Here is a 26,402-nt window from a genome sequence, read left to right on the forward strand (position 1 = left end):
ATTTCGTTAACTTGTTTTTTTCTACGTAGTATATAGAATATATAAATTAAATTATATGCATAGGCATTTCAGCAATCTCCCCGTGACCACGATTGCCAGTCGCAAAGCTGCAAACCATGGCGCACCAATCAAGTATTTGTATGCAACGATAATTGACGAAATGCCGTTTTGTGTCGACGTGTTGCACGTTTGTCGGTAGGTGGAACGAAAAGTGCCAAACAATCTCGAAAGATCTCGCGATCTGATCGATCGGTTGTCTTTTTTCAGGTGACGTGCATCAGCGGGAATCCGATGAAGTGAACCGAGAGCTACCTAGCTACCTTCTCGCAGCCAGCGCGACCTTGGAGCTTCTCAAGAGAAGGAGAGAAGGACTTCGCGAGGAAGTGCTCCGTTTTCTTCACCAGACTTTTATAACTTGGACATTTTTATAACATTTCTCGTTATCTTCAATTCGGCATGACCGTGAATTGGAAACATTGTAATTAAACGAATGCCTATTTTTCTTCTAATATCTACAAGGAAGAGAGAGGAAGAATATATAAAATCTGTTGCATTGTTTACAATTATTTCTTGCGACCTAAACATAACGAATAATTTAATAACACGGTGCAGCTTCCATATAAGATGTGTTTCTGTAAATAATATGCACAGCTTTAAAACAATGAGAACTATGAGAACGGAGCGTGATAACCTGATGAACCAACAGATTTCATAACGCTTCTTGAAATTCGCGTGATTAAACACGGTGGAGAATCCTACTTTTCCCTGTAACAACTGATTTCTCTTGTGCTGTGTCTATTGAAACTTTATCGACATCATTATTTTGTTCTAGGTTTATATTAACAAACGCAAAAAGAACCTGCCATATACATCCCCTAAGAAAATAGGTGTTATTCTGTGAGCAAGAAAAAATGCGAATGAGGGCATTTTTAAATCGCGAATGCGAAAGATATGATAGTGTGAAGTTTTATATCTTTATATCTGATAACAATGTATGTATTTTTCTTAAAGCGTGAAACAACGGAAGTTGTTGTCCACATGTTGTCCTTGTTGATCAGAGCAAATAGTATGTTTGCTGTACTATTCTTGTTCTGTTCCAGTTTTGTATGATTTTTTAAGTTCCCTCTATGTCTATGTTATATCTGTCTATGCAAAAATGAATGATACGCCGTATACATATCTTCCTCTTTTTTTTATGCCGACGTGTACAGCGCAAAAATCTTCTCCGCCGATACTCCTTTCTCTCCCACCAGCATTTTGCACTTTTGATCGACGATGTAGCGGTCTTGTACCGTCTATTATTATGTTTACTTATATTGTGTTAATTTAATATTAATCCAATGGGAGGAGTACCCATTTGTACTAACACGGTAAGGTAATCAGGGTCATGGTCTATTCGTTCAGGTGAAAGCATGCGCGGTGAATGTAATCGAGCGCTGAAAAGCGTGAGGAAATTTAATAAGATATATAATAAAAATGATTAAAAACCGCTAGAACGTTCGATCGCACGATAATTTGATAATTCGTTAGATTGACAACGAATAACCGAGCGACATTGATTAACAGGATTAACATCGATCTCACTGTTCGTCCGTACACCACGAGATTCTCTCCGTAGCGGATCTTCTCCGACATATGCCGGGTGTGAATCGGACGAGCGGCTTTTACGACGCGATCAGTCTGATTACGATTAATCTCTCTGTCATTTACAGCTCTCAGCTACTCGATGACCAGCAGCAGCGGCAGCAACGGGTCGTCGAGCCACAAAGCGTTCGTGTGTCTACGTTGCGGCAAGAGCTATGCCTGGAGAGTTTCCCTGTACCGACATTTGCGAGAGGAGTGCGGTAAACCGCCGCAATACAGGTGCGACTATTGCAGAAAGATGTTTAAACAGCGCTGCAGTTTCCAGAGACATATGAAAAATCAGCACAGATAGCAGCGTCCGGACGCTGAGGAAGGAAGTGGCGACCTGTGTGACGACAATGTGCGAAAGGTTGTTCGGAGGGAATTGGAAAGATTGGATCGATCGGCAAATTCACATGATAACATTAACGCTAGAAACGTTGTAGAAACGTTATAAAAGAGTAACTTCTCCTCATCGGTTTTCGAAATACAAAAACTAAAAGAAACAATGAGGATGAAAGCATATTCATGCGTCATATATTCGTCTACACTGAAAATAATGAAGAAGATGAGAAAAAGAAGAAGAAGAATAAGAAGAAGAAGAAGAAATAGAAGAGATATAAACCTTCTGCACCTATCTATCTATCGATAAATAATCAAACGACAACTAGAATATTTCTGAGTTCCACTCTTGCATAGATTTTTATTTCCTTAATATTGTTTCGCTGAGACAACTAGCGTGCCTGCCTAATTCTCCTCATTCGTTGCTGGTTTTGTGAGGTTTTATCATCACGCAGAAAAGAGACTAGACTTTTGTTCTCAATACCTCCTATACCAATACTCGTATATTCCTAGACTCCTTCAGTATCATTTCCTGTACCAAACTATGAGATGGTAAACTGTAATAAAAGTTTATCCCTCTATAAATTGGTCTTATCCGAGTCTTGTAGAGCAATCGTCGTATGCCAACTCGCAAGATCAGCCCAGAAGACCGAGAAGATTGACCGAGAAGACCGACCTGGAAGACATCGCAAAATTACCTTCATCAGTAAACGTAAGAGTCGTCACTCGTTGATTGAGGTTTTTATTTCGTAGGAGTTTGAATATCGCGTCTATTTGAACTACGTCGCCAAAAAGTCTGCCACTGTAACACGATCTAACGGCTGTCCATTTTCCTGTGATCTTGCTTGTAGGGAAAAGATAGTTGCTGCGTACAAAATTGGTTCGAGTCGAAGATTGTTCGCCAACATAGTTGGGTCGTGCGCGCTTAGATATCATGTTAATCACGAATGAAAATGGCAAGCGCGGAATATACCATCGCTTAATCGAAGAAAGATTTGCGGGAAAGAAACCTTCCAATGACAAGCAACGAAGCCGATTTGATCTTGCGGTTGCGAAAGAACGGAAGTGTTGGACATAATTTAATTGGCCCACGCGAACACGGAGGATTAAACGGTTGAGAAGCGTCCTGCATGACGCTCGAAATATTAACATTAACCCAAATATCTCGGGTAGCGTGATAGTGAGATTCAAAGGAATGTGTACCGATATGTATTTTAGTGTCAAAGGCATATTCAGCACACGCGGATAAGAAATTGAAGGCTATCTTAGATAATTTTTTTTAAAGAGAGATTTTTTATAAAGAAGAGATAATTCGAGGGAGTATTCTTTGGCGTCACGCCAGTCTCGTATGGAAAAAGAAGGGAAATCTAAACGTCGATTATCGAGAGATAAATAAAATCACAATTAAAGATAACTTTCAATTCTCCTCTGATAGAAGATCATTTAGATCGATTAAAAGATAAAATTTACAGCAGCCTATATTTGAAAAGCGGATCCCATCAGGAATAGCAGAATCCTCCGTTAAATATACGCTTTCACTACACCGATGGGGTAATTCGAGTACCTGAAAATGTCCTTTGGTTTAACAAATGCACCTCCGGTATTTCAGCGGCATATTTCCAACATTTCAAGCCAATGATTAGGAAAGATAAAATTTTAATTTATATGGATGACATATTAATAGCTATAGAAGAAATGGAAGAACCTCTAGGGATTTTACACGAGGTATTTGATATCGCGCGTTAATATAAACTCCGATTTCGGCTAAATTTAGATTAAAACGCTAACCTAGCGCGGTGAATATTGAATCAATTATTATTATACAATTATTATATATTATATATTATAATAATTATATATTATACAATTATTATATATTATAATAATTATATATTATACAATTATTATATATTAAGTATCCTATATCGCATAAAATATGAAAGAAGTTCAACACTCTACGAAACTAGTCGGTTATTTCCGGAAATTTATCCCAAACTTTCTTATATCATAGCAAAATCCCTATACGAATTATTAAAGAAAAATGTCGAGTTTAAATTCGGAGTCAAAGAAAATGATGCGCTTGATGCATTAAAGGAACGTTCATCTAAGAAACCAACATTAGCAATCTACTGTTCGACCGCAGCCATAGAATTATTTCGTAGTTTTCGCATTGTGATGCGAACGTCGCAATGCGAAAACAAAATGACGGATATTCTAAGCCGATATTATATTTTAGTCATAGAACACCCGCGAAATATCGTTACCGTAGCTTTGAACTGGACTGCTTAGCTGCTATACGCGATAAAAAGACTTCACCTATATTTGACCAGGATCAGATTCAACATCTACATTACTAACTGCGATAGTTTACCCTTAGTAAACAAATAGTCAACCCGCGGCTAGCACGCTGGGCTATGTTTCTTCAACAACATGATTACACGAATTAGTACACCGATCCGTGTAAACACGTGGACGCGCTCAGCTGATGCGATAGCAGCATATAATACGTTCTTGAACAGACTTTTCCCATAAAACAAGGCCAGGACCAGAAAATATGCGGAATTCGTGACGTGAATTAGAAGAGACTAACGATAGTTCTACGAACTTTGAGGTGGACTTATCCAACGAAAAATTAATAAGCGGAGAATTATTATCTTACGTACCGGAATCTATGAAGCGCGAAGGGTCACATAAACAAAGTTATCTTAAATCTCACCAAGGTATATTGATTTCGCGATATGCAAAGGAAAGTGAGAGAAAGCATAAAACATTGTTCGAAATATGTAGAATTCCCACTACAGTATAGAAAAACGAGAAGATATATTTGTATTTGTGATATACCCGGATATCAGGAACTACCATATAATGGCGTAATGTCTGCAGATCGCATAAAATCCTGGATATGCGATTAATGTGCATTGTAGGTTGATCTCATTTTGATTACATGTTGACTATGTTTACCCCTTTGTATAGTTATGAAATAATACTTGATGTTAAGTTTAAGTTTGTATCGATCAGGATGATCGAATTATTAAAATGAACGAGTTATAGGAATTTTAGAATACCGCGTCTATCTAACTAGGTCTATCTAATTAGCCAAAAAGTCCTCCATGGTCTACTAGTAGCTCCCAATTTTCCTTTGATCTTGCACATATATCTTGCAAATAAACATCTGTGTGAACTTATTTCAACCATCCTAACAACATCACGATTTCTCTACACTTTATTCCGAAAAAAATAAAATAAAACGGCTCTCCAAGCTTTTATAAGTCGCAAGCATCACGATTCTCAACGACACAACCGTCAGGAAATATAAAGCGGCGTCTTGAAGAAAGAAGGAAGCTTCGAAGAATTTCTCCGAAGATTTCACCTCAACGAGTTCCTCCCGCGCGAAGAGTTCTCCGCGTTATACCTTGCCGTGCATCTGCACGGCGAAATTTCTTCTAAATGAATTCTCGCGTTTCTTTTACTAACCTACCGCTTCCGGTATGCTTTACATTGCAGACAGGAAATTGATATCAACTATGATACCCAAGATTAATAATCATGCGTTTTAACTTTATTACACTCATGGAAGATCCTATACGCGCGAGACGAGTGCAAAAAGAATTCGCGGTAAATTTGCTACGTCTGCAGGAAGAGCAAGCAAAGGTCCAACTTCCAGCAACACTGCCGCGTAAATTCCTCCTCAATCTTCCCGGAAGAACCGCTTACGTGAAACAAAAATGCTGTCGTACACAAAGCAAAGCTTGCTGGTATTAATATGACAACGAATGAACGAGAATATGTTTTGGTTGACGAAAATAGAATTTTTGATTTTTTGAATGAAATTCGGTAAGAATTAGAAATTTTATTTCCTTCAACGGAAACGCTTTGACGTGTTCGTTGTCATGCTAATTCGACTGATCTTTTCCCTTCGTGCGTAAGGAGCCCTTGGAGCAAATCTTCTTGACTCAATAGAGGTATTTTATTGAAACTAATACATCGTAGACATTGTTTTAATAGCTCGAGTATTATATTCCAATAATATCGCTATTAAATCAAGAAGATTTATTCCAATTCTGGCGCTGTGTTGACCAATCTATTGATACGACAGCGTTCTTGTTCGTGTAAGAATCACAACTCAAGACCTGACTGCCCTCCAATCTCAAAGCCGCCTCTCGATCAAGTCGTACGAACACGTCGAGCTTGGATTCTCAATTAGCGAAGTTGTTCCACGAGAATCACAAGCATGCCGCGTTCGCGCGCATTCCTTCCACCTTTAGAGAGAGAGAGAGAGAGAGAGAGAAGCGCTTGGAGAAGAATTTCAAAATAAAGAATTTTGAAATAAAGAAACGATGGATATACACTGACTCCCAGTCATGAAGCTTCTTGAAGATTTTCTGGCATCGACGTGTAAGATCTATTAAGGGTGGCAAACGTTCGTTGGAATATCGAGGCTTGCAAACGTTCGTTGGATCATTCGCCATATTCCTTTTATCAATAATAATAACACCATGATCAGTCGAAGCTTCTGCCATCCCCATTCGCAACTTTCTGCCATCTTTGAAGCAGTTCTCTGACTCTCGCGTGTGAGAAACGACTCAACTTCCGTGTTAGTGGAGTCATCGAGGACCCGACCAACTTTTGCAAGCTCTCGACAGTACACGAAAGATCACAAACACTGATCAGCAGTCGTTCCCTTGTTTAAACGACATGTGTTTCCAAACGACTGTTTTTTCACTCATCCCGTGGTACACTAGAGGATTAACAGTACTAACGGAATAAAAGACCCTCACCGTGCGATTCCTCACACACATAGCTCATCACGTACACATGCGTATACGCAGTAGAGGCAAACAATCTGTCGCGGGCTGTCGGGTTCAACGATCATCCGTGCTTTTAAAGCTCACGCACGCTTCTGTCATCGCCGTCTCGCCGAGACGAGGTCCAATAATCGAGCGCTTCCGTCTTCTACATTTCAGGTAGATACTCGCCGAAGAAGCTGCTAAAAAGGCAGGACAACCTACCGAAGCTGTTCCCTTGCCACCAATGCGACAAGTCCTACAAGAACAAGGGCAGCCTGAAGCGCCACTTGCAAGTCGAGTGCTACAAGGAGCCGAAGTTCATCTGCGACATCTGCCATCGGGGCTTCAAGCAGAAAGACAACTTCAAGCGACATGCCTTTACCATCCACGGCATCTCCTTCATGAATGTTCGCCCGCCTCGGGAGAGTCGTATCGCGATGATACGGCCTAAGCCGCATCGTCCGCAGTGAAAAACGAACGTGCCGGGCGCCAGCTATGCAAGAACGATCGAGCAATTTCGATCTCGACGGGGCTTTGTACGCCAGCCCTCAAGATATCCGAGTAACCATGAAGCTTTGTGTCGGACGGTAGATTGTCCTACATGTGTGTATATGTGTGGGTTTGACGATACAGATCATTGCGTTGACTGCTAGGTAATACAGCAAGGGTCCATTAATTATGACCCAAGCTCGGAAGTTAAGGTTTCTTACGGTCGGTTTCTTCGGGCCGGTGGGTCCCGTTGGGTGGAACGCGGCGAAGAATAGCTGTGTCGTAACGAGGTATTATCATCAACATCGTCCGGCCAGCTGGTTGGCTAAGTCGATCAATCTACGAGATCGGTTCACTCTCCGCACGGAGAAGAAAGATTGCTTGAACTAACGCAACGATGGATGGACCGAGCGTGTTTTGATTGAACAGAATTATTCCCTGCTCCTGTGAAGCGAATTTGCTTCTCGGGACCAGAAATCCCGTTCCCTTCAAGCGAAACGTGTTTGGCTCATTTAATTCGTCAGATTAATTCAACCAGTCTTTCCTTTCCAGATGTGTTTCATCCATCGGCAGATGCCTCAACGAAGCAGTCGACACTGTGAGAGATGATAACTTTCGAGCCTGGTCAATGATCGTCTCAAAGATAAATCGTGCGTTAAACGGCGGACTGATTAGGATTTAAGCGAGTTTCTAGATTAGAAGGATTGCGTGTTTCGTTATTTCAAAGGTTATTCGACGGGTATAGTGACGTGAATTATATTATAAGCCATACTTGATAGTGATCGCGATGTGAATATGTGTAACTGATACTTGTTTGCGATTTACTTTGGTATGTGTATGTGTATGTTGTCAGATTCGCCAAACCTTAATCGATAACATTATGTCGCATTCGTGTTAGATCGACAATTGAAGAAGATCAATGCTTCAAGGAAGAGATCGAAAGAGGTATAATCACGGTACCAACAGTGGAAGAAAAACAAGAAGGAGAAGAAGAAATTCGATTTCGTTCCTATGAGCCGAACCGACATATAGCGATCTATAGCGATTTTCTCTTTCTATTGGGAAACAATTGTAATAACTGTTCTTGTTAATCGCAGATAGTTATTCCCTAAATGTTCAATTTGTGTTCTTAATTCACGTCGCTTCGTTTGAAACGAGAATGTGCGTGTGTATGTGTATTGTTTATGCGCGAGAATCGCGAGTCGCGAAAAATGACCGCGGGTATAAAGATATTGGAAAACCTATATTGATGAGAAGACGAGAAATGGACGGAAAATTTTTAGTAAAATTACTATTTAAGGACTGTTCATAGGCTGTATCGTTAATGACAGCAGGGTCGGATTTAGCTGTTTGCGGCTTATAGACACATCATTAATATCTATAAATCAGTAATTTTTAATAGTAAATGAAACTAATATACATATATATATATATAATTTATTAAATAATCTTTATATATGACAAATGGATAAGATATATAGGGTATATAAAAAAGATGGAGGGACTCTGGAATATCCCGACAAATATAAATTTTATAAAAAATGTTAAAAATGATAAAAGTTGTAAGGTTTAAAAGAGTCTATTTATCGATCTTATCAGTTTGACCTTGGGTAGATTGAGCTCAAATGGGTTCTTGAACTCAAATTATATTCTGAGCTCGAAATCTAATTGACATCATCGAAAATAAAATTGTCCCAAACATAAATTTACTTTAAAAAATAGCAGTTTCCATTTAAAGAATTGACTTGAGCCTGACTGGGCCTAAATATCTACATCTGGGCCTAATAATCTACATAGTCGAAAAGAAAAATTGTTCTGTACACGAATCTGCAATTTAAAAAATGCGAGTCCTATTTAAAAAAATCGACTTAAGCCTGATTGAGTTTCAACTCGGCCTGCATATCATTTGCCTTTTTCTCAATATATGAGTATAGTATAATATGATAATATGATAATAAATATGATAATAGTATATCCATTTATTTCATCTTGAATAAAACTGCAATCACCGACATTTTATTATAAAAACCTCGGTAACTTCGAAACGACTAATCCAATATGGATATATATATATATAATATTTTGAAAAGATCTCAATAATTAATAAACTGTCCTGACCTTAGTGATGTTACCCAAACATTACTAAGGTCAGGGCAAGTCAAACAGATAAGATCAGTAAATAGATCTTTTTAAACCCTACAACTTTTATCTAAAACATTTTTTTATGAAACTTTTATTTTATTTTCGAGATATTCCAAAGTTCTGACTTTTTTCATATATCCTGATGTGATATATCGTGAAAAATTAGATAAATTTACGAATTAATTAAAAATATAATTTAACAAAATTAAAATTGTATTACGTGATAAAATTATGTATTATTCATTACGTGAGTTTGAATTACGCGACGTCGCGTCTTGTTTTTATTCTAGAAAACAGTTTTTTGTTTATTAGTGATATTAATAGATTATTGTTCTCTATTTTTTATATTTTTTTATTTTAGTCAATATGTTTTATCATATAATATGACTATCGATAACAATATCGAGCTTATATCAAATGTACATAAATTATTTTTATCTTTTAAAATTTTATCGAAAATGCTGCTCTCTTTTTCTTATTGGTATATAATTCGAACTATTTCTAGTCGTTCGTGATATTAAAAGAAAAATTCAATTGAAAAAATGAAAAAAATTGTTAAATAAGTAAACAATAATTTTTATTATTCTCATTAAGATATGATATAATGAAGCAAATTTATACATGTTGTCTGGTAATTACCGTATCAACTAATCAAAAATTTTTAAGTAAGTAAACAATTTTTATTATTGTTGCCGTAAGATATGATATGAAGCAGATTTATACATGATGTCTGGTAATTACTGCATTAACTGATCATCCAATAAACACTTAGTTATACTTCAATACGTATAGAGAAAGGTTGTCTATATTGGACCAGTTTTTAATTTCTTTTTTTATAATTTGCAAGTGATGAAAATGGGATAACGACTAATTGGAAGTTATTCTTTACTTATTTGTGACATTTTATAATTTTATGAGATTTTTTATATAACGATATTTTCTACGAATACATCTTTTTTAAAATCTCTGCAAATGTAACAACCAGTTGCTTAAATTGCAAAATTTATCTATTACGTCCTTGAAATTAAAATTACAAAAATAAAATATTTTTGTTTTTAAAAACTTAATTAAGAAATAAACAACCATCAAATAAAAAATTATTTTTCAATTAAAACAATAAAAATAAGTAATACAAAAGCAAAAAATAAACTATTTTCTATAGACTTTAAAAATAATAGTCACATTTGTTCCGGAACGTCCGAAATAAAAAATGTGGTATAAATTCGCAAACCAAATTACAATTATTGTGTCAACATTCGATAAAGTACATTAAATTAAATTGGAAAATTCTCTTTGTTGTTCGCAAGATGATAGAAGATTTTTTTATTTAGTTTGATGAGATCCATCTATACACGAGAGTTGTGTACACACGTCATAATTATCAGACATCTTGTATGTTAAAAAAGGTATTCTTCTTTGCTTTTTCTTTCTCTCTCTCTCTCTCTCTCTCTCTCTCTCTCTCTCTCTCTCTCTCTCTGTCTTTCTCTCTCTCTTTCTCTTTCTCAAAATTTGTCACTCTAGGCACGTGCCTATAGTGCCTGTTAGTAAAATCCGACCCTGCTTAAAAGCCATATTTTGTGAAGACTGCGACGAGGGTAGTTATTATCATTCTTTGCGAACGTATGCAACAATTCAAAAAAACGACTTAGAGACTGCAAAAATTATTTAGTATAATTGGTCAAGGCTGAAATTACGTCGAAACGAAGAATATCAATGATGCGGCGCAGTAAAGAATAAATAAGATTACGTACGAGTATGACTGCGGGAAAAAATGTGGCTGTAATCGGCATCTCCCGTGAAAAAAAAAGACAAGAGCTTTTAAGCGAAAAGGAGAAAAGTGATTTGTCAGGGCTAACTAATCTTGAATTTCTGTCGAGATCGAAAGCGGCGCTTCGTGACTTTTGCCGCTTTTTCCCTCCCCTTCAATGCTATTACACTTGGTTAGTTTTTACTTAGCATTTATCCTTTCCTTTCTCACGCTACATAAAAGATGTTAGTTTATTCGTCATTGATTGTATATATGGTTGCATAGCAAGTATATTCTAATCTCAATGGTAAAGGGTTTTATGATCAAGCTATTCCTTAACGCTTTACGTTAGGAATTTCCTTAACGTTAGGACATACTGTTATAAGAATATTATATAGAGTACCAATGTTGAATGTATGATCGACATTGCTGCACCGAAGACCGAAATGGGGAGTTGTAATCGAGCTGAGGTGATGGAGAGTCGCAGCGAGTTGTTGAAAGATTCCTTTGACTAAATTCGATTTTGTCGGCAAAAAAAGAACAAAAAATTCTGTGATAAGTTGACTAATTCTCTCGTATATTCGGACGTTAAATGGACATTCACCGAGGCCTTAGTTGTACGTGACCCCGTTTACGGCGTTTCATTGTAGTTTATTATAATTTTATTATTATTATCATATATATATATATATATCGCGCGGTATATAATAAAATTATAATTAATATGCATGGTTGAGAATATGATGCTTCACAATGACCTCTCTTACTAGCTGGCGTTTTACAAACAAGAACAGTTCGTGTAATAACAGTTACGTCGCTCGAAGACACAACGCAAGACATCGCTGGAAAATTTGGAAGATCATCATACCGAAGAAAGATGCGTACAAACGCAGAGTATCCTGCATGAAGACGGATATCGAGAATCTATGGCAATTTACGAGCAGATTTACATCAGACGCATACATTAATCATCTTTTGTTACAATTGCACTATGAATTTTTATATCTCACTGTCAGATCAATCTTAATTTCGACATTGATCCATACTCTCGCGGACTGATCGAGTCGCATTAAGCGAAGTGTGTAAGAATTTTCTAAGCTTGTCACAAACGCGTTGTCACTACTTTTCTGCAAACTGTCAAGACTAACCAGCTATCACGAGCGTTATTTTTCTCTCGAGTCCGTACGATCCGCCTTCTATTTTGGAGATTTTTTTGTTTCTTCTTTTCCTCTTAAATGAAATCTACCTACCTACCGAAGACAAAATAATGATTCAAGGACAAGTGGCGATCTTCGCGGAAATGACTTCGTCGCGAAAATCAAATTCTCGCCAAGTGCCGCGTCGAGTGCGCATTAATGATACCACGAATTTTGCTTGCAGGTCGAACCGAACGGGCGCAACCGAGAAGCATGCTAGCGCACATATTCCGGAAGCCGTACCCCTGCTCCAAGTGCAACAGATCCTACACTAACAAGAGCACCTTGAACCGTCACCTGCGGGAGGAATGCGGCAAGATGCCGCAGTACATGTGCCGCTATTGCCACAAGGCGTTTCACCAGCGGTCCAACTTTCAGCGACACGTGTGGACTGTTCACGGCTACGTTCTGTGATCCCGCGATTTTGGAAACGATCGACTCGTGAATCGTTGACGGTCTCATATGTGACGATTGCACCGATCTCGATCACTAATTATCGATTTAAATAGAGCTGAACAAGTTCTCACTTGTGAACATGACATTTCTTTTTTTTTCTTTTTGTCTCTTAGGTGCGAGAGCTACGAGGAACGACGTGTTTATTAAACTTTTCTCTTTTCTTATACCGTTAGTAATCTGGATGAATGTAGCAGTGATTTCGAGAGTATCAACAGCGCTTGAACGTCGTTCCTCTTTGTTGAAATTATTGAACTATGGCGCATGTGTGTGCGTATATGTAATGTTCGAATCACGGCTGACTAAGCACGTGCTCGTCACCGAGTGAGTGTAAATTTGTTGAAATTTTTACATTGCTTTGTAAAAAAGCACGACATTTGTTATTCATTATTTTAATTTATTATGAGGAGATGAAATTTTTTTTATCTTATTAACTAGTGAATTAGTTATAATTAGTTTTTACATTCTTGAGATGTGAGAGTCAATTAACGTATCATATTGTGAAAGCCAGAAAAATTCAGTTTTTATTTAACAAATTTATAAAAGAACACAGAAGCTTGTGAATATACAAGAGATCTGAAGATAGGCTTGAAATCCAGAAGAACATTAGCTTGCAATGAATCTTATGCTCAAAAAAGGACGAATTTACTTTTATCTTTATAGCCATATGACTCGATCATGTAATGATTGAGTTTATTACAGAATGTTTTTGAGAAGAGAAACAAAGAGAGAGATAGAATCAGAAGGAAAGAGGAAGGGGGAAAGAGAGTAAGATGAAAGACTGAGCATAAATTTGTTGAAATCTCTATACTGCTTTGTAAAAAAGCACGATATTTGTTGTTCATTGTTTTGAAATAAGAGGACGAATTTTTTTTGATACTGTTAACTAGTGAATTAGTCATAATTAGTTCTTTCACACTCTTAAGATGCGAGAATTATTAATTGACGTATCATGTTGTGAAAGTCAGAAACATTAATTTTTTATTTAACAAATTTAAGAAAAGAGAAAAGAAGTTTGTAAATATACAAAAGATCTTAAGACAAGCTTGAAATCAAGAAAAATGGCTACTTGCGTCAGCAATGTCAGCAACGAATCTTATGCTCAAAAAAGACGAATTTACTCTTATCTTTATAGCTATATAGCTCAATCATGTAATGATTGAGATTATATTATAGTGTTTTTTAAAAATAAAAAAAGAGAGAAAAGGAGAGAGAGAGAGGGAGAGGGAGAGAGGGGGAGAGGGAGAGGGAGAGGGAAGGAGAGAAAGAGAGAGAGAGAGAGAGAGAGAGAGAGAGAGAGAGAGAGAGAGAGAGAGACAGTAAAGTGAAAGAAAAAACACACTCAATTTCTTATGTGCTCATTTGCTCGATAAGTGTCGTTCCGTTTTTAAGTTTTGAAAGCGTTAAAGAGCATGTTAATGTCGAGATTAGCTCGCAGCAAATCGCTGTCGATACGGATAGAGCAAAGATAGGTATTCTTCCGAACCCTTTTGATTGAAATGAAGCTTATTATATAAATTCAAGAGATTATATTAAAGTTAACTCTCAAGATTCCAAGTATATGGGTTTTAAATTTAAAAGATAATATATAAAACTCAATAATATTTAAAAATATTTTATTATCTTTACTTACCTCCTACCAATGACTTTGACTTCGGCGTATAATATGAAGATTATAGTTCTAAGTATTTTCCGACAAATTTTACACATCGCTCATAATCCGTTAAAAAATTATTAATAAAAAATTTTGAAGATTATATGTTATAGTCAAAACAGATATTCAGTAGGATGACAACTTGATACATCTCACAATCAAAGCGTTTCTTGTAACCTTCAAAAGATTCTAGCCAGCAATCATTGTTTGTGAAAAAATTATTAACAAGAAAAGTGTAAGGAATAGAATTTTTTTATATCCTTTCGATTTTGATGCAGATTGTGTGATTTCGTGGGAAGTATATGTGTAATTTAAATCTTTCACCTTATTAAATTGATGAAGCTATCACATACTGAAATAGTAGATCGTGAAAAGATTAATAAAGGCCACTATACAAAGCGAGGATCTTATAAAAAAAAATTAAAAAGTAACTTATATCCAAGGTGTGTGGAAAAATCTCATTATATGTGGAAAATTAAAAACTTATATAAAACTATATGTTCCTACAGAAAACTGCAGGGCGTAGAAAGAACGGAATCAAACTCGATAAACTATTACTAAATCTATTTATAAACTATATGTAAACTATTACTGAAAATAACTCAATAAATTATTAATGGAAATAATTATTATTGAAAATAATATTAATGAAATATTATTAATGAAAATAATTTAAATAATATATTTAAATAATATATAATAAAATAATCTCAATAAATTATCATTGAAACTCATAGTAATAATAGTAAGTTTAATAAACTAAGTTTATTAAAATATACTTACCTCCTACTAATGACTTGATTAACTAAGTTTATTAAACTTATTAACTCATAAATTAACCTAATTTCACTTAACTTACTCTTATCCAAGTTCCTTTTCAGTGAAAACAGCCAATACCGTGTGAAACTTGTTTTTTTTTTCAGTTTTCCGAATTACGATAGATTATCATACAAAAACGATACAGTGAATACTACTTTGTTAATAACTTTTTAACAAACAATGAGCGATAACTAAAATTTGTTAGAGAGTACTATGACTTTCATATTATATGTCAGGATCAAAGTCATTGATGAGAGGTAAATAAGAGTAAAAATATCTTTAAAATATTCAATTCTGTAATATTATCTTTTAAACTATTCAAGACCCACACTTGGGACTCTGATAGTTAACTTTAATATTATCCTTGGAATTTATCTAAAAAGTTTCACCCCAATCAGGGGATTGGTCCATCCGGAAGTACAGCCGCAAAGATGTATACGACGACGGAATCTCATAATAGTAATAATGGTACTAATAACAATAGCAGCATTTTCATGCCACTTTATATAGCGATCGTTTGACGTATATGAGAGAACGACGCGTTTTAAACTTACCCGTGTGAATGTCAAGCACTCTTTGAGATCCCTTCTATCTCCAATACGTAACCGCTTCGTAATCAGTAATAGTGTGTGACAGCAGTGTGAGGACACTTAATTTTTTTACGGCTCAAGTCGTTTCTGTCGAAAGCATAATTTTATGCCGAGCGGCCTTAACGTTAAAGCCTCCTAATAGTCAAAGCGAGAGAGAGAGTGTGACTCCTATAATTACGCAGACCGCTACGTATACATATACACACATATAGCTATCGTCGAGCTTGCAGTTGAGACGTGGCTTATTCAACGTACCGTTGTTTTTGTACAAGAAAAGAATAAAATAAAAGTACGAGTTATCTCTGCTTTATGAATATAATGAGCAGCAAGTGTACTTGTTAATTTGACGCTTTCACCACGATTGATATCCCGTTCTGCTATAAAACCGACAAGTAATATCTACATCCGATGTCACCGATCAAAATCATTCGTCACGAGACACACAAATCACCGCTTCTTGATTTCTTCATCTTGCAAACTGTCGAATGTCAATGCTGCAGACAGCTGATGGTACAATAGTGACGTACGGACAAGCACTTGTCATTTCTTATAATTCCCTGTCCTTAGAAGTCCGTTAGAAGTGTTACTATTATTAGGCAAATACCATTCGTGGTAGTTTGTCCAAAAATATGTAGGAGGGAAAGAATATTATTATCAACGCTAAGAGAAGCTTTTAGAGAAAGTCGTCGTGACGTGCAGACAAACGGCAGAAATAGATTTACACCTTATGAACGCTCTTATATCAACGAATTTTTCATACTCGACACTTCTCTCCAGAACGATCATTTCCACAAATTTCCACTTTTGCCTTAATCCTAAATTCAATTAAGAGTTGTACGCAAGAAATGCGAAGGAATACCGTCTGTAGACAAGACTAAAAGTTCCAACATTTCATCAGTCATGCAAAATACCCATCTCCCGCTTTTCCATTTGAGAATCTAACACGGCCATTAAATTCGAACCTGTGATGATTTCTTCTCGCAATATCTTGTGGAAATACCAAACTATATGAAAAACACACACATAACGCACGATCGTGTTAGAGATATCCGAAAGAAGTGCGTCGTTTGCGGACGCGCGAGACAGCCGAGGTGGGGTCTCTGATTTAACGGGTGAAACAACATTTCAGGGTGGCGATCCGACGCGGGAAAACGTGGGAGTGCGATCAGCTCGCACCGGTGCAGCGCCTGTGGCAAGAGCTACTCCTGGCGGTCGTCTTATCAGCGACACCTGCGCGAGGAGTGCGGCAAGGAACTGAAGGCCACATGCCGAAATTGCGGCAAGCAGTATCGCTGGCGCGACTCCCTCAACAAACACCTGAAAAGCGAGTGTGGCCGCGTAACCCGCGCCGCCACGTTCCACGTGCTGCGCCACGTGCGGCAGGACACCCCGCCGCGGTCAGACACGCAGGATGCGTTTCAGGAGGAAGCGTTGCCGCGCTCACGGCGAACGAGGAACAAGCCGGTGTGCTGATCTTCCGACTTGACGAGTCGCGACGCGCCCGAGTGTTTGTTCCCGTGCGAGATATATATATCGTTGATGAGGCGAGTGCACTGAAGAAATCTCGATAATGTTGCGGTGATAAGCCTTGAAGCACAATGAATACAGTGAGACCAGTCCTTCGCTCTGAACTTGAAACTGTTGCATGATTTCCGGCGAAAAGCATTTCCCGCACTACCAGACGTATCATAATCTTGAAATTTTCAGCGTTATTACGTCTTCCGGCAGCGTAGGAAGCTCCTTTCGCCAGAAATTACGTTAAAGTTTTGTAGAGCGAAGCAGGCTTAGAGAGCGAAATGCTTAAAGTCTTGCTGCGTTCGTTGTAGATCGAGTCTAAGCGTGACAACACGACCGTGACATTACAATCGTGAGATTTCGTTTACGTCGATTATAATAACCGATATATAATTGACTCGAAATTGCGATTGTTTGTAACCTGTGCTTCTCTATTTCCGCCCCCTTTACGAGCGGATTACGCGCAAAAGGAACGTTACCGTTCCTTTTATGTTTCTTATACTTATTATCATCGCAGAAGATTTGAAAGTAATTCGACAGAAAAAATATCGTTATTTTATATCTTATAATATATAAGCAGTGATAACGCGAAATGTTTAATTGAATATTAGACCGCATACAAGATGTCGCATTATTATATTATCTCTTATGTAAAGTTTTCTCGTACGTTTAGGATCAAAATAATATGTATCGCTACATTGTATTTTGTGTCTGTTAACCCGAGTCGAAATTTTGGTTCTGCGTTAATCTTTTAGATGCCGTTGAACTTGAAGATGCTACAAATGATTATTTATTATCATTTTCTCTGTGTTGAAATTTGGATGAAAAAATATTTATTTAAGAATTACTTTATTTAAGAATTTCCATTATCTCAATACGCTCAACATTTAATCTTTATTCTTAATTTCAATAAAGAATGTATTAATTATGCAATATACTCGGCTGCAAATAGAATAAACGTGATAAGTAAATATTAAATAATTAACACCAGCAAATATATTTACCCATATCAATATGTTGTAATACAACGAATTTCCTACTTTCGTGATTTGTTCATTATTATTTTGTTGGCGTTGGAAATACTGGTAGGATTTGGATATTTAAAAGAAATAAAAGGAGAAAGAAGTTGTTAAGCTAAAGATAGCAATTGCGTAAACGCCAAGGATTTAAATTTGGCTTACGGAATAGCAAAATTGAACAAGTAAAAGAGCGTTGGTTTAAAATAAAATTTAATCATTCGCGTCCCAAACAATATTACTAAAACAACAAGTCTCAGCAGTAGTGAGATTTAGGCCGATATTTGTATAATTGTAAATTATACCCAATTTTTTATTGTATATATAATCAATAATTTATGCAACATGTACGGACACACGTTATTCAGCTATTTGAAGCGATATTAACGACGTAAGTATTACAAGTCGATAATCATAGGTTGATAAAAACATAATGATTTAGCAAATGAACGAAATATAAATGCTGAGCTCATAATAGATACTAAATTTCGACTTCGGTATCTCTTCACTTCCAGTAAATTCGTCAAACATCCGTTAAAATCTAAAACATCCTTCATAATAAATAATTTGATATACTCTAATATATATGATATATCGGCGCCTGTATTGTTTGTCCTGACTTCCCGATCTAGTATCCCACTCTTAGGCAGCGCCTTCGTTCCGGATATTGAAAAAAGTGTTTGATATTGGCGATTATTATTAGCTAAGAAATGAAATAATTAAAAATAATTAATAAGGAACCCGTTTTTGTGTAGAGTTTCTGTAAACGCTCTACTATTATAACGTTGTTGATAATAATCTTATATGCATACTATTACTGCTATTACTATTTTTTGTTGGAAGATACGATTGACGCCAAAAATGATTACAGTTTGTAGCGAAATTAATAATTTCTTCTTGTAGTGTCGATAGCGCAGATTGATTTATATTTTCGTGTGGCACCGTTGAACGCCTGACCACGATAAGGACCAGAAATTAACTACAAAACGGATTACAGGATGCAGACTATAGCAACAGTGGACGATGAGGCTTACGACTTTTTCTTTCTCATCTCTTAAGTCTCCAAATTTTACCGAAATTTCTGACGCCAATAAAAAATAATAACAGAAATATTACGAAAGAAGAAAGTTTGTTGTTTTATTTACCTGTTTCTTTAATTCTTTACCTATTACCATTAATCTTTATTGTATAAATTTATATTTGGTTATTACAATACACTATCTGCAATTGAGTAAGTACTAATTGATATATATAAGTAGATAATTAGTACCTAATTCATAACAATAACTAATATATTGTTTATTAAAATTAAAATTTTAAATTTTAAACAGTTTAGATATGCAGGTAGACTATTGAAATAATCGAGTATTAAATAATTCTTAAATAAGTCCTTTAAGCCTCAATAAAAATAAGTAAGTATTCATGATATCAAAGTCTAATGTTTCACTTCGAGATTCTCCATTGGCCCTTCGAGTTCGATAGGATCTGCAGAATTAATGCAGAAGCAAAATCTCGACTCGATAAAAGTAAATGAAGTCGCTTTTGTTAGAAATAAAAATATGTTGAAATGTGTTTATTGAATTTTTATCGTTACTATTAAACCATAATCTTATAGCCTGCTGAAGTCTGCCGCTAAGCAAGTATTATTGCTGAGAAGGATCTACGCCCAGAAAGGAGAAGAGAACCTCCCTTTATCAATTCTATTTTATTATTCCAGTGTTTAGTTAATTTCAATTAAATATTAAGATATCGTTCTGCGCAGAGAATGGAGTACTCTTTAAAAGTAATCCTTTAGGAAGATGTGTGTATTATGCCTCCAAGTGTAGATCTCCAAGTGTTGACTACATGAAGAATAATCCGATAATTTTATCGAAAGAGATTCCTCCTAAATTAATATATGTCCGATAATCGATTATTAATTTCATAACAAAATCATCCAAGACTAATAATAGACCGATACAATAATATACAGTGATAGAGAGAGAGAGAGAGAGAGAGAGAGAAAGAATAATTAATGATCATTGATATCCGGCTGGTGATTCAATGGAACTTACAACTTGTACGACATTTTCCCTATTCGCTTACTTAAACTCTTGTAACATGCTAATTTGATTGATCATATTAGCATGCGTCGATATAACATGTTACAGCGAATCGATCATCCCTTGAACAATATGAATCAACCAAATCAAAAATGCAAATAAAAGAATCAAATGTGTACTCTCTACCTGATCTGCGAAAGTCACTCTGTACAAATTTTCACGATTGTTCGTAAACTATCATGACGTACGAATCACTATAATAGAATGGAATTACTGTCAACGACGACGAAATTCAATATTCTCTGTGAATATCGAAGTCGTATCGCTGAGGCTGTAATCTTGAAGAATGTACGGCCGAGGCTATATTAACACGGTTATTGATACGAGAAACTCAGATTTGACAAGACGTTGCTTTCCTATTAGCGGGTCATCACTGACTTGTCTGTACCCTGATCGTCCGGAACGATCAATTTGAGCGAATTGGCATGTCGATCGATGCCAAGCCGAGTGCTGAAAGGGCCGCCGATGAAATCAATGATCTCACCGTCGCCCTTTCTGCGACTTGTTTCAGAAATCAAGAGGGAGCACTGCCGCGTCAACTACGACTCTCCCTTCACGTGTCACAAATGCGGCAGACGTTACACGTGGACGGACTCCTTGACGAGGCATCTACGCGAGGGTTGCGGCATGCTGCCAAAGTACAATTGTACGCTTTGCGGCAGAAAGTTCAAACGCAAGGATTACCTCCTACGCCACGAGAACAACGTGCACAAGTTGGAGAATTAGTTTCCGCGGCTGGAATCCATCATCGATAAGAAATCAAGCCTGCCTGAACGAGCCGGACGACATCAGTCGCCCATCGCGTTCGAGTCGATATTTGATTGCACGAGCACGTGCACGAGCATAGTTCCTCGTGAAATCAATACAGAACTGAGAATTAAATCGTATTAATATAATTAAGTATAATTAAGTCGGGAATTTGCGCGTGTGTTGCGTTATCCGTGTCTCAAGGGGATGCATCGCGATAAGACTATCCCGTGTCGGCCGATACTTTATTTTAATACACCAATTTTTGTAATGTGCAATTAAATCGTAAATCTTTCTTCTCGATCGAATAGCATATTTCATAGTGTAAACGTTTTATGGCGCGGTGAAGACAGAATATTCGATTGAATATATGAACGCGCGAGATAAGGAGGAAAATATTACACTCCGGATCTTCAGTGTAAATCTCACAGAGAGCATATATCTTCAATGATTTTGCCTACAGCTATATATAATGATACGGACATTTTTGTAACGGTAACGGAGATCAGAGACGGGGGAGAATCATTCTACTGTGATTTTTTATTTGAAGAAATATCTTTTTCTACGTAGATATATAACGAGAGAGAAACAACAATCACATTTTGAAGAAAGATAGTTTGTACTGACGCGTCACAATTTTTATAGGTACAGTCGAACAGTCGTGTAATCCATGATTATACTCAACATGTTGATCGCCACGAGGTCACTGGGAACTTTATAAAGCATAACGAGTCACATATGTGAATGAAGAACTAATGAAATTACAACTAACGAATGTATGCATCGGAAGATATATATCTATGTTTCCTGTACATTTATCTTGGTTGATTGAAACTTGACAATGTTCTAGAAAGGTCCAGGGGGAAATCAACGTGCGGCAGTCAACATGTTAAGTATCGCGAAGCGATGAGTGTAAAGTAGCTCTTTTATCATCGAGGTAGATAGTAGCGTGTAAAATTAAGTATAGCGACATGTAACTCTCTTTGGGATATCAACAACGCTTTTCCGTACCTGTGTATAATTTATCATTTTTCTATAAAATATCAACTCTGACAATGTGTATTATGATAAGAAGATGTGTATTGACGATGTTCGTGGGTAATCGCGTGGGGAATCGCGGTGTAAAAATAACCCAGTAAACATCAACAAACAGTAACGTTACATCAATATTATAATTTCCCACTAGGAGAGCAACGTAAGTGTAATATAACGCATCTTGTACATAACAGTTACATTGCTGAGTGAGAAATTATAACATTAATCTTGATTGGTGGCCTAATAGCGTACCAAGTTTATTAGGTGAACCAAGAATGATTCAAAGAATTTCGTTGTAAAAAAAATTCGAAATCGGGATATGCGTAAATCGGTGTGGTTGCTTGCGTATGTGACGAATTAAACGCGCAAACAAATTGACTGAAAAATTCGAGAGAGACGTAATGAGTGCAATGTATGCGAACAATTAGATGTACGCGATATATTAAGAAAATGGACAAGCAATATTTGTATCATTGATTCCGTTGTCACGTAAGTTACAAAAACGCTTATCTCGAGCGATATTCGTTTTGCTTACGTTTATTATTATACAATACTCCACGGTAATAAATTACCGAATAAGGCGGCATCTAGTGAATCGTACGAAACAATGCAATGGTTTTCTAAACGATAAAGTCTGAGAATTCAGCATTACGGCATAGAAAATATAGCATTGGTACATTTTCTGATTTGCATTTTTCTTTCAATGACACTTCGCTGCCCCTGTTGTATTAATTTACATAGGTGCGCTGTCCGATAGCGTTTAATTAACGAGATTTACTTAGCAATTTTTGCAGCTTAATAGTTTGTTTTGTTGTATGCTTGCAAGGATGAAAGAACATTTTCGCAAGTAGAATAAATTTTTAGGAGAAGAGTTACATATATACGAGATACTGGATGATAATAATGACAATTATATAAAACGCAGAACTAATGAGAGAGAGAGAGAGAGAGAGAGAGAGAGCGAGAGAACGCTTAGATATTTCTGGCATTCGGTAAAAAAATACGATTGACAGTTCAGCGGAAATCGACGCGATTGACGTGGCGGTCGTATCGCGAAAATTAATTAGGCGAATATAATCAAGCATCAAGTGTCATATAAAAAGCAATGGCATATACACGTTTCACCCATAGACTTATATATACAGACTAAGCGTCCCACAAGAGGCTGTGAAGGCTGAAATCTTTCTTTAGCTGGAGGCTCCTACTGGAGAAAGTTTGATGGAGGCAATATACCTGTGAACAGTGGAGGAGGGATATAACTATTTTTTTTATATTTTGTCTTCAAAGCTCTCGGAAAAAGACGCAGTCTACGTATATATACAAGTCCATGGTTTCACCTCGCGAAAGCAGATCTGCGAATGCGTCACGTAATAAACGTCGCGTTTTGCACCTCGAATGCATTAACACATCGTCCGTTGCTTCTTGCAGGTTCGTCAGTGCACAATTCGTCGGACTATTATAAGAGGCTGGGGCGACACTTCTGCACGACTTGCGGGAAAGAGTACAAGTGGATGCAGTCATTGATCAGGCACGAACGGGAGGAGTGTGGCAAGGAGCCGCAACACAGTTGTCCCGTGTGCGGCGCGAAGATCCGGCACAAGTGGATGCTGAAGAAACACCTGATCAACGTTCACAAGTGGGTCATTCCGAACGGCAAGAACTTCTGAGGCGCGTGACAGGAATGCGCAAGAGACGCACGGAAAAATCCGTTTAACAGTGTCGTGCTCGACTGAAGACTTTATCACAATTATCCCTTTGTATCTTCTTCTCCTTTTTGTAAGATATCAAATTTCTAGACGTACAAAGAGATGATGTGAAGCAGAAGGCTAACGAATCGATCCGCCAGTACTGCCGCTCAACATTCGCGTGGTTTGATTTAATTAATATTATGATTGTATTAAAAAGAGAAAGAACAAATTCTAATCCGTCGTACTTAAATAAGGTGACTGCGAGCGAAATCATGTTCATGATTGATGAGAAATTCATTTATTATATTATATATTTGCTTACGCTATATACATCCTTCACCGGAGTAAGATGTTGAAATATACCAAGTTTCATGTTTGAGAACAAGATGGCCTTTCTACCGCATAAAATATTTCATTTGAGATTTATATACGATAGTTGTATTCTTACCCCGCGCTATTATTAGCATTATGATTATTTTATTATTTGAAATTATATGGAATATATATATGCAATAACATATGTATATCCGGTACATTCGTCAAAGTATAAAGAAATTATCTGAAAAAGTTTTCTTTCGTTCTTTTCTTGTTTCGCAAATATCACGTTCAAGAATTTTTTGTTGTCGTCGTATGTCAATGTATAGAATTTGTCCGCGTGTTTTCGTCCCTGTCATTAATAATAATTATTTCTTCAGAGAACCGCGCACATACACCTTACACTTGCTTGAAATACAATACGAAGAGAAACTTAGGAAAGGAACTGTGTCCACGCGATTTTCAATTATAACCTGCTCTCTACCGAAATAAATACTGTAAATACCAGAAATATCAGTGTACCCCTCGCTCTTTCGTTCTTCGTACAAGCACATATCGTATAAGTACAATGCAAACGTAGAGAATAGACGTAAGATAAAGATGCGAAGAAACATTCTAGTTGCGAATTTCCATCGAAGAGAGAAAAACTGAGTCTATATCGCTTAGCAGCGACGATTAAGCTTGCTCTCAGAAGGAACTTCCCAGGAAGCTCGATGGATTCATGATTGCGGGCTGTGTTCCAGGTGACAAACCTGAACGAATAATTCGTCTCACGAGAGACGAGAAGGGCGCATTGTGTGCTCGAATCCGACGAGCCACGGCGAAGAATTGATGACAATACGCGATGCACTTTGATGAGCTGAGCAACGAGCCAGAACACATGCTGATAGCGTGCTTTCTTTCCAGGTTACAGGAAGTCCCGTTATCACAGGCGGTATCGCGGCAGATATACCTGCGACGTGTGCGGCAAGGAGTACACGTGGAAACCGTCTCTGACGAGACACAAGCGCGAAGAGTGCGGCAAACAACCACGTTTCGAGTGTCCGATATGCGTTGCGAAGTTTCGCCGGAGCTGTCAACTGAGGCAACACCTGTGTCACGTTCACCAATGGAATAACTACCAATGGGACGACCATTGGAACGACCAATGGAAGAACGACGCGTATTTGTAATGTAACAGGAAAATAAAATAAAATCTGACAGTAAAGAGGGAAAAACAAGTTGGAAACGACCTTGCGTCTCTCCAGCCTGCACTCTTATTCACTACTTGAACACCGTTATCGCAATGTTGAGTCGTAATCGCTGTGACGTTTGTTGATCTTCCAATGATGGTTTATATTTATTGCGAAAACAGCACGTGGGTTTGCGCATATATATGTGGTATCTGTACTAGTACTTGTTAATATAATAAAATCATTATACGCAGGATGTTTCGCGAAATAATAAATAGAAGAAGAACCTAGCGCTGGAAAGTTGTACATTTTTAATGAATGCATTAATAATGTATTTGCTAAAAACGTAGAACTTTTCAGTATTAGGTCCTTATAGATCCTCTTTTTCGTTTGTTTATTGAACGTCACTTATTGAATTTCAGTTTTTCTCTATTTTCTTATATTTTAGTTCTGTCATGGTGTATTTAATTTCTATACCTAATTATATGATCTATTTTAATGTAAGAATACGAAATGTTGCCATATATTTTTAATAATAATAATAATAATGACGGTGATAATAATTTATTATTCTTGAGTGTTAATCTTATACAAATTAAACTTTATTTCTGAAACAAGTCGCCGAATTTTCAAGAGCGTATTTTATTTGAACGATTGTTGAAGAAGACATTTTCTCCCTTCCAGCAATAAGCAGTTGTTCCTTTTAAGCGCACTTGCTCTTAATTAGCGTCGATCTCGACATCGTTTGACACGTCGCGTGGATCGTGTCGAGGGAAGAATTCATAATGTAAGAACTCCGCGAATGCGTATTCGATTCTCTCATACGTTGGATTTTCTAGCATGCACGCTGAAATCGACGTTGAAATCGACCGTCAGTCCGACGCCAATAAAACCAGACTGTTGCGTGTGTTTCAGGCGTACAGACGTGCCTGTTGCGCTCGATATACCCGTGCAACACGTGCGGCAAGAC

The 26,402-nt window shown here is 37.0% G+C and overlaps 2 protein-coding genes across 2 annotated transcripts; both read left to right on the top strand.

The window, feature by feature from the left end:
- Positions 1–1,038: 1,038 nt before the first annotated feature.
- LOC105183458 (zinc finger protein 343) lies at positions 1,039–13,981 on the top strand. The gene is made up of 5 exons (XM_025303855.1): positions 1,039–1,066; positions 1,713–1,863; positions 6,907–7,218; positions 8,140–8,312; positions 12,436–13,981. Exons 1-5 carry the CDS (start codon positions 1,039–1,041, stop codon positions 12,738–12,740), a joined length of 969 nt encoding a protein of 322 aa, XP_025159640.1. The 3' UTR covers positions 12,741–13,981.
- Positions 13,982–20,910: 6,929 nt separating this feature from the next.
- On the top strand, positions 20,911–25,432 carry LOC105183487 (zinc finger protein 606). The gene is made up of 3 exons (XM_019841565.1): positions 20,911–21,121; positions 23,686–23,910; positions 25,167–25,432. The coding sequence occupies exons 1-3, from the start codon at positions 20,911–20,913 to the stop codon at positions 25,430–25,432; spliced, it is 702 nt and encodes a 233-aa protein (XP_019697124.1).
- Positions 25,433–26,402: the final 970 nt, after the last annotated feature.

This window comes from Harpegnathos saltator, unplaced genomic scaffold (genome assembly GCF_003227715.2).
Source record: "Harpegnathos saltator strain DR-91 unplaced genomic scaffold, Hsal_v8.6 scaffold58, whole genome shotgun sequence".
Lineage (NCBI taxonomy): Eukaryota > Metazoa > Arthropoda > Insecta > Hymenoptera > Formicidae > Harpegnathos > Harpegnathos saltator.

Excerpts from the sequence above, each read along its gene's own strand:
- LOC105183458 (XM_025303855.1), top strand. The coding sequence starts at position 1,039 with ATGTTGTCCTTGTTGATCAGAGCAAATA. Across the intron at positions 1,864-6,906 it reads GGTAAACCGCCGCAATACAG|CGCTTCCGTCTTCTACATTT; the intron begins GTGCGACTATTG and ends CCAATAATCGAG. Across the intron at positions 8,313-12,435 it reads CTTTCTATTGGGAAACAATT|TTCGTCGCGAAAATCAAATT; the intron begins GTAATAACTGTT and ends CGCGGAAATGAC.
- LOC105183487 (XM_019841565.1), top strand. The coding sequence starts at position 20,911 with ATGCCAAGCCGAGTGCTGAAAGGGCCGCCGATGAAATCAATGATCTCA. Across the intron at positions 21,122-23,685 it reads CATGCTGCCAAAGTACAATT|GTTCGTCAGTGCACAATTCG; the intron begins GTACGCTTTGCG and ends TGCTTCTTGCAG. Across the intron at positions 23,911-25,166 it reads CAAGTGGGTCATTCCGAACG|GTTACAGGAAGTCCCGTTAT; the intron begins GCAAGAACTTCT and ends CTTTCTTTCCAG.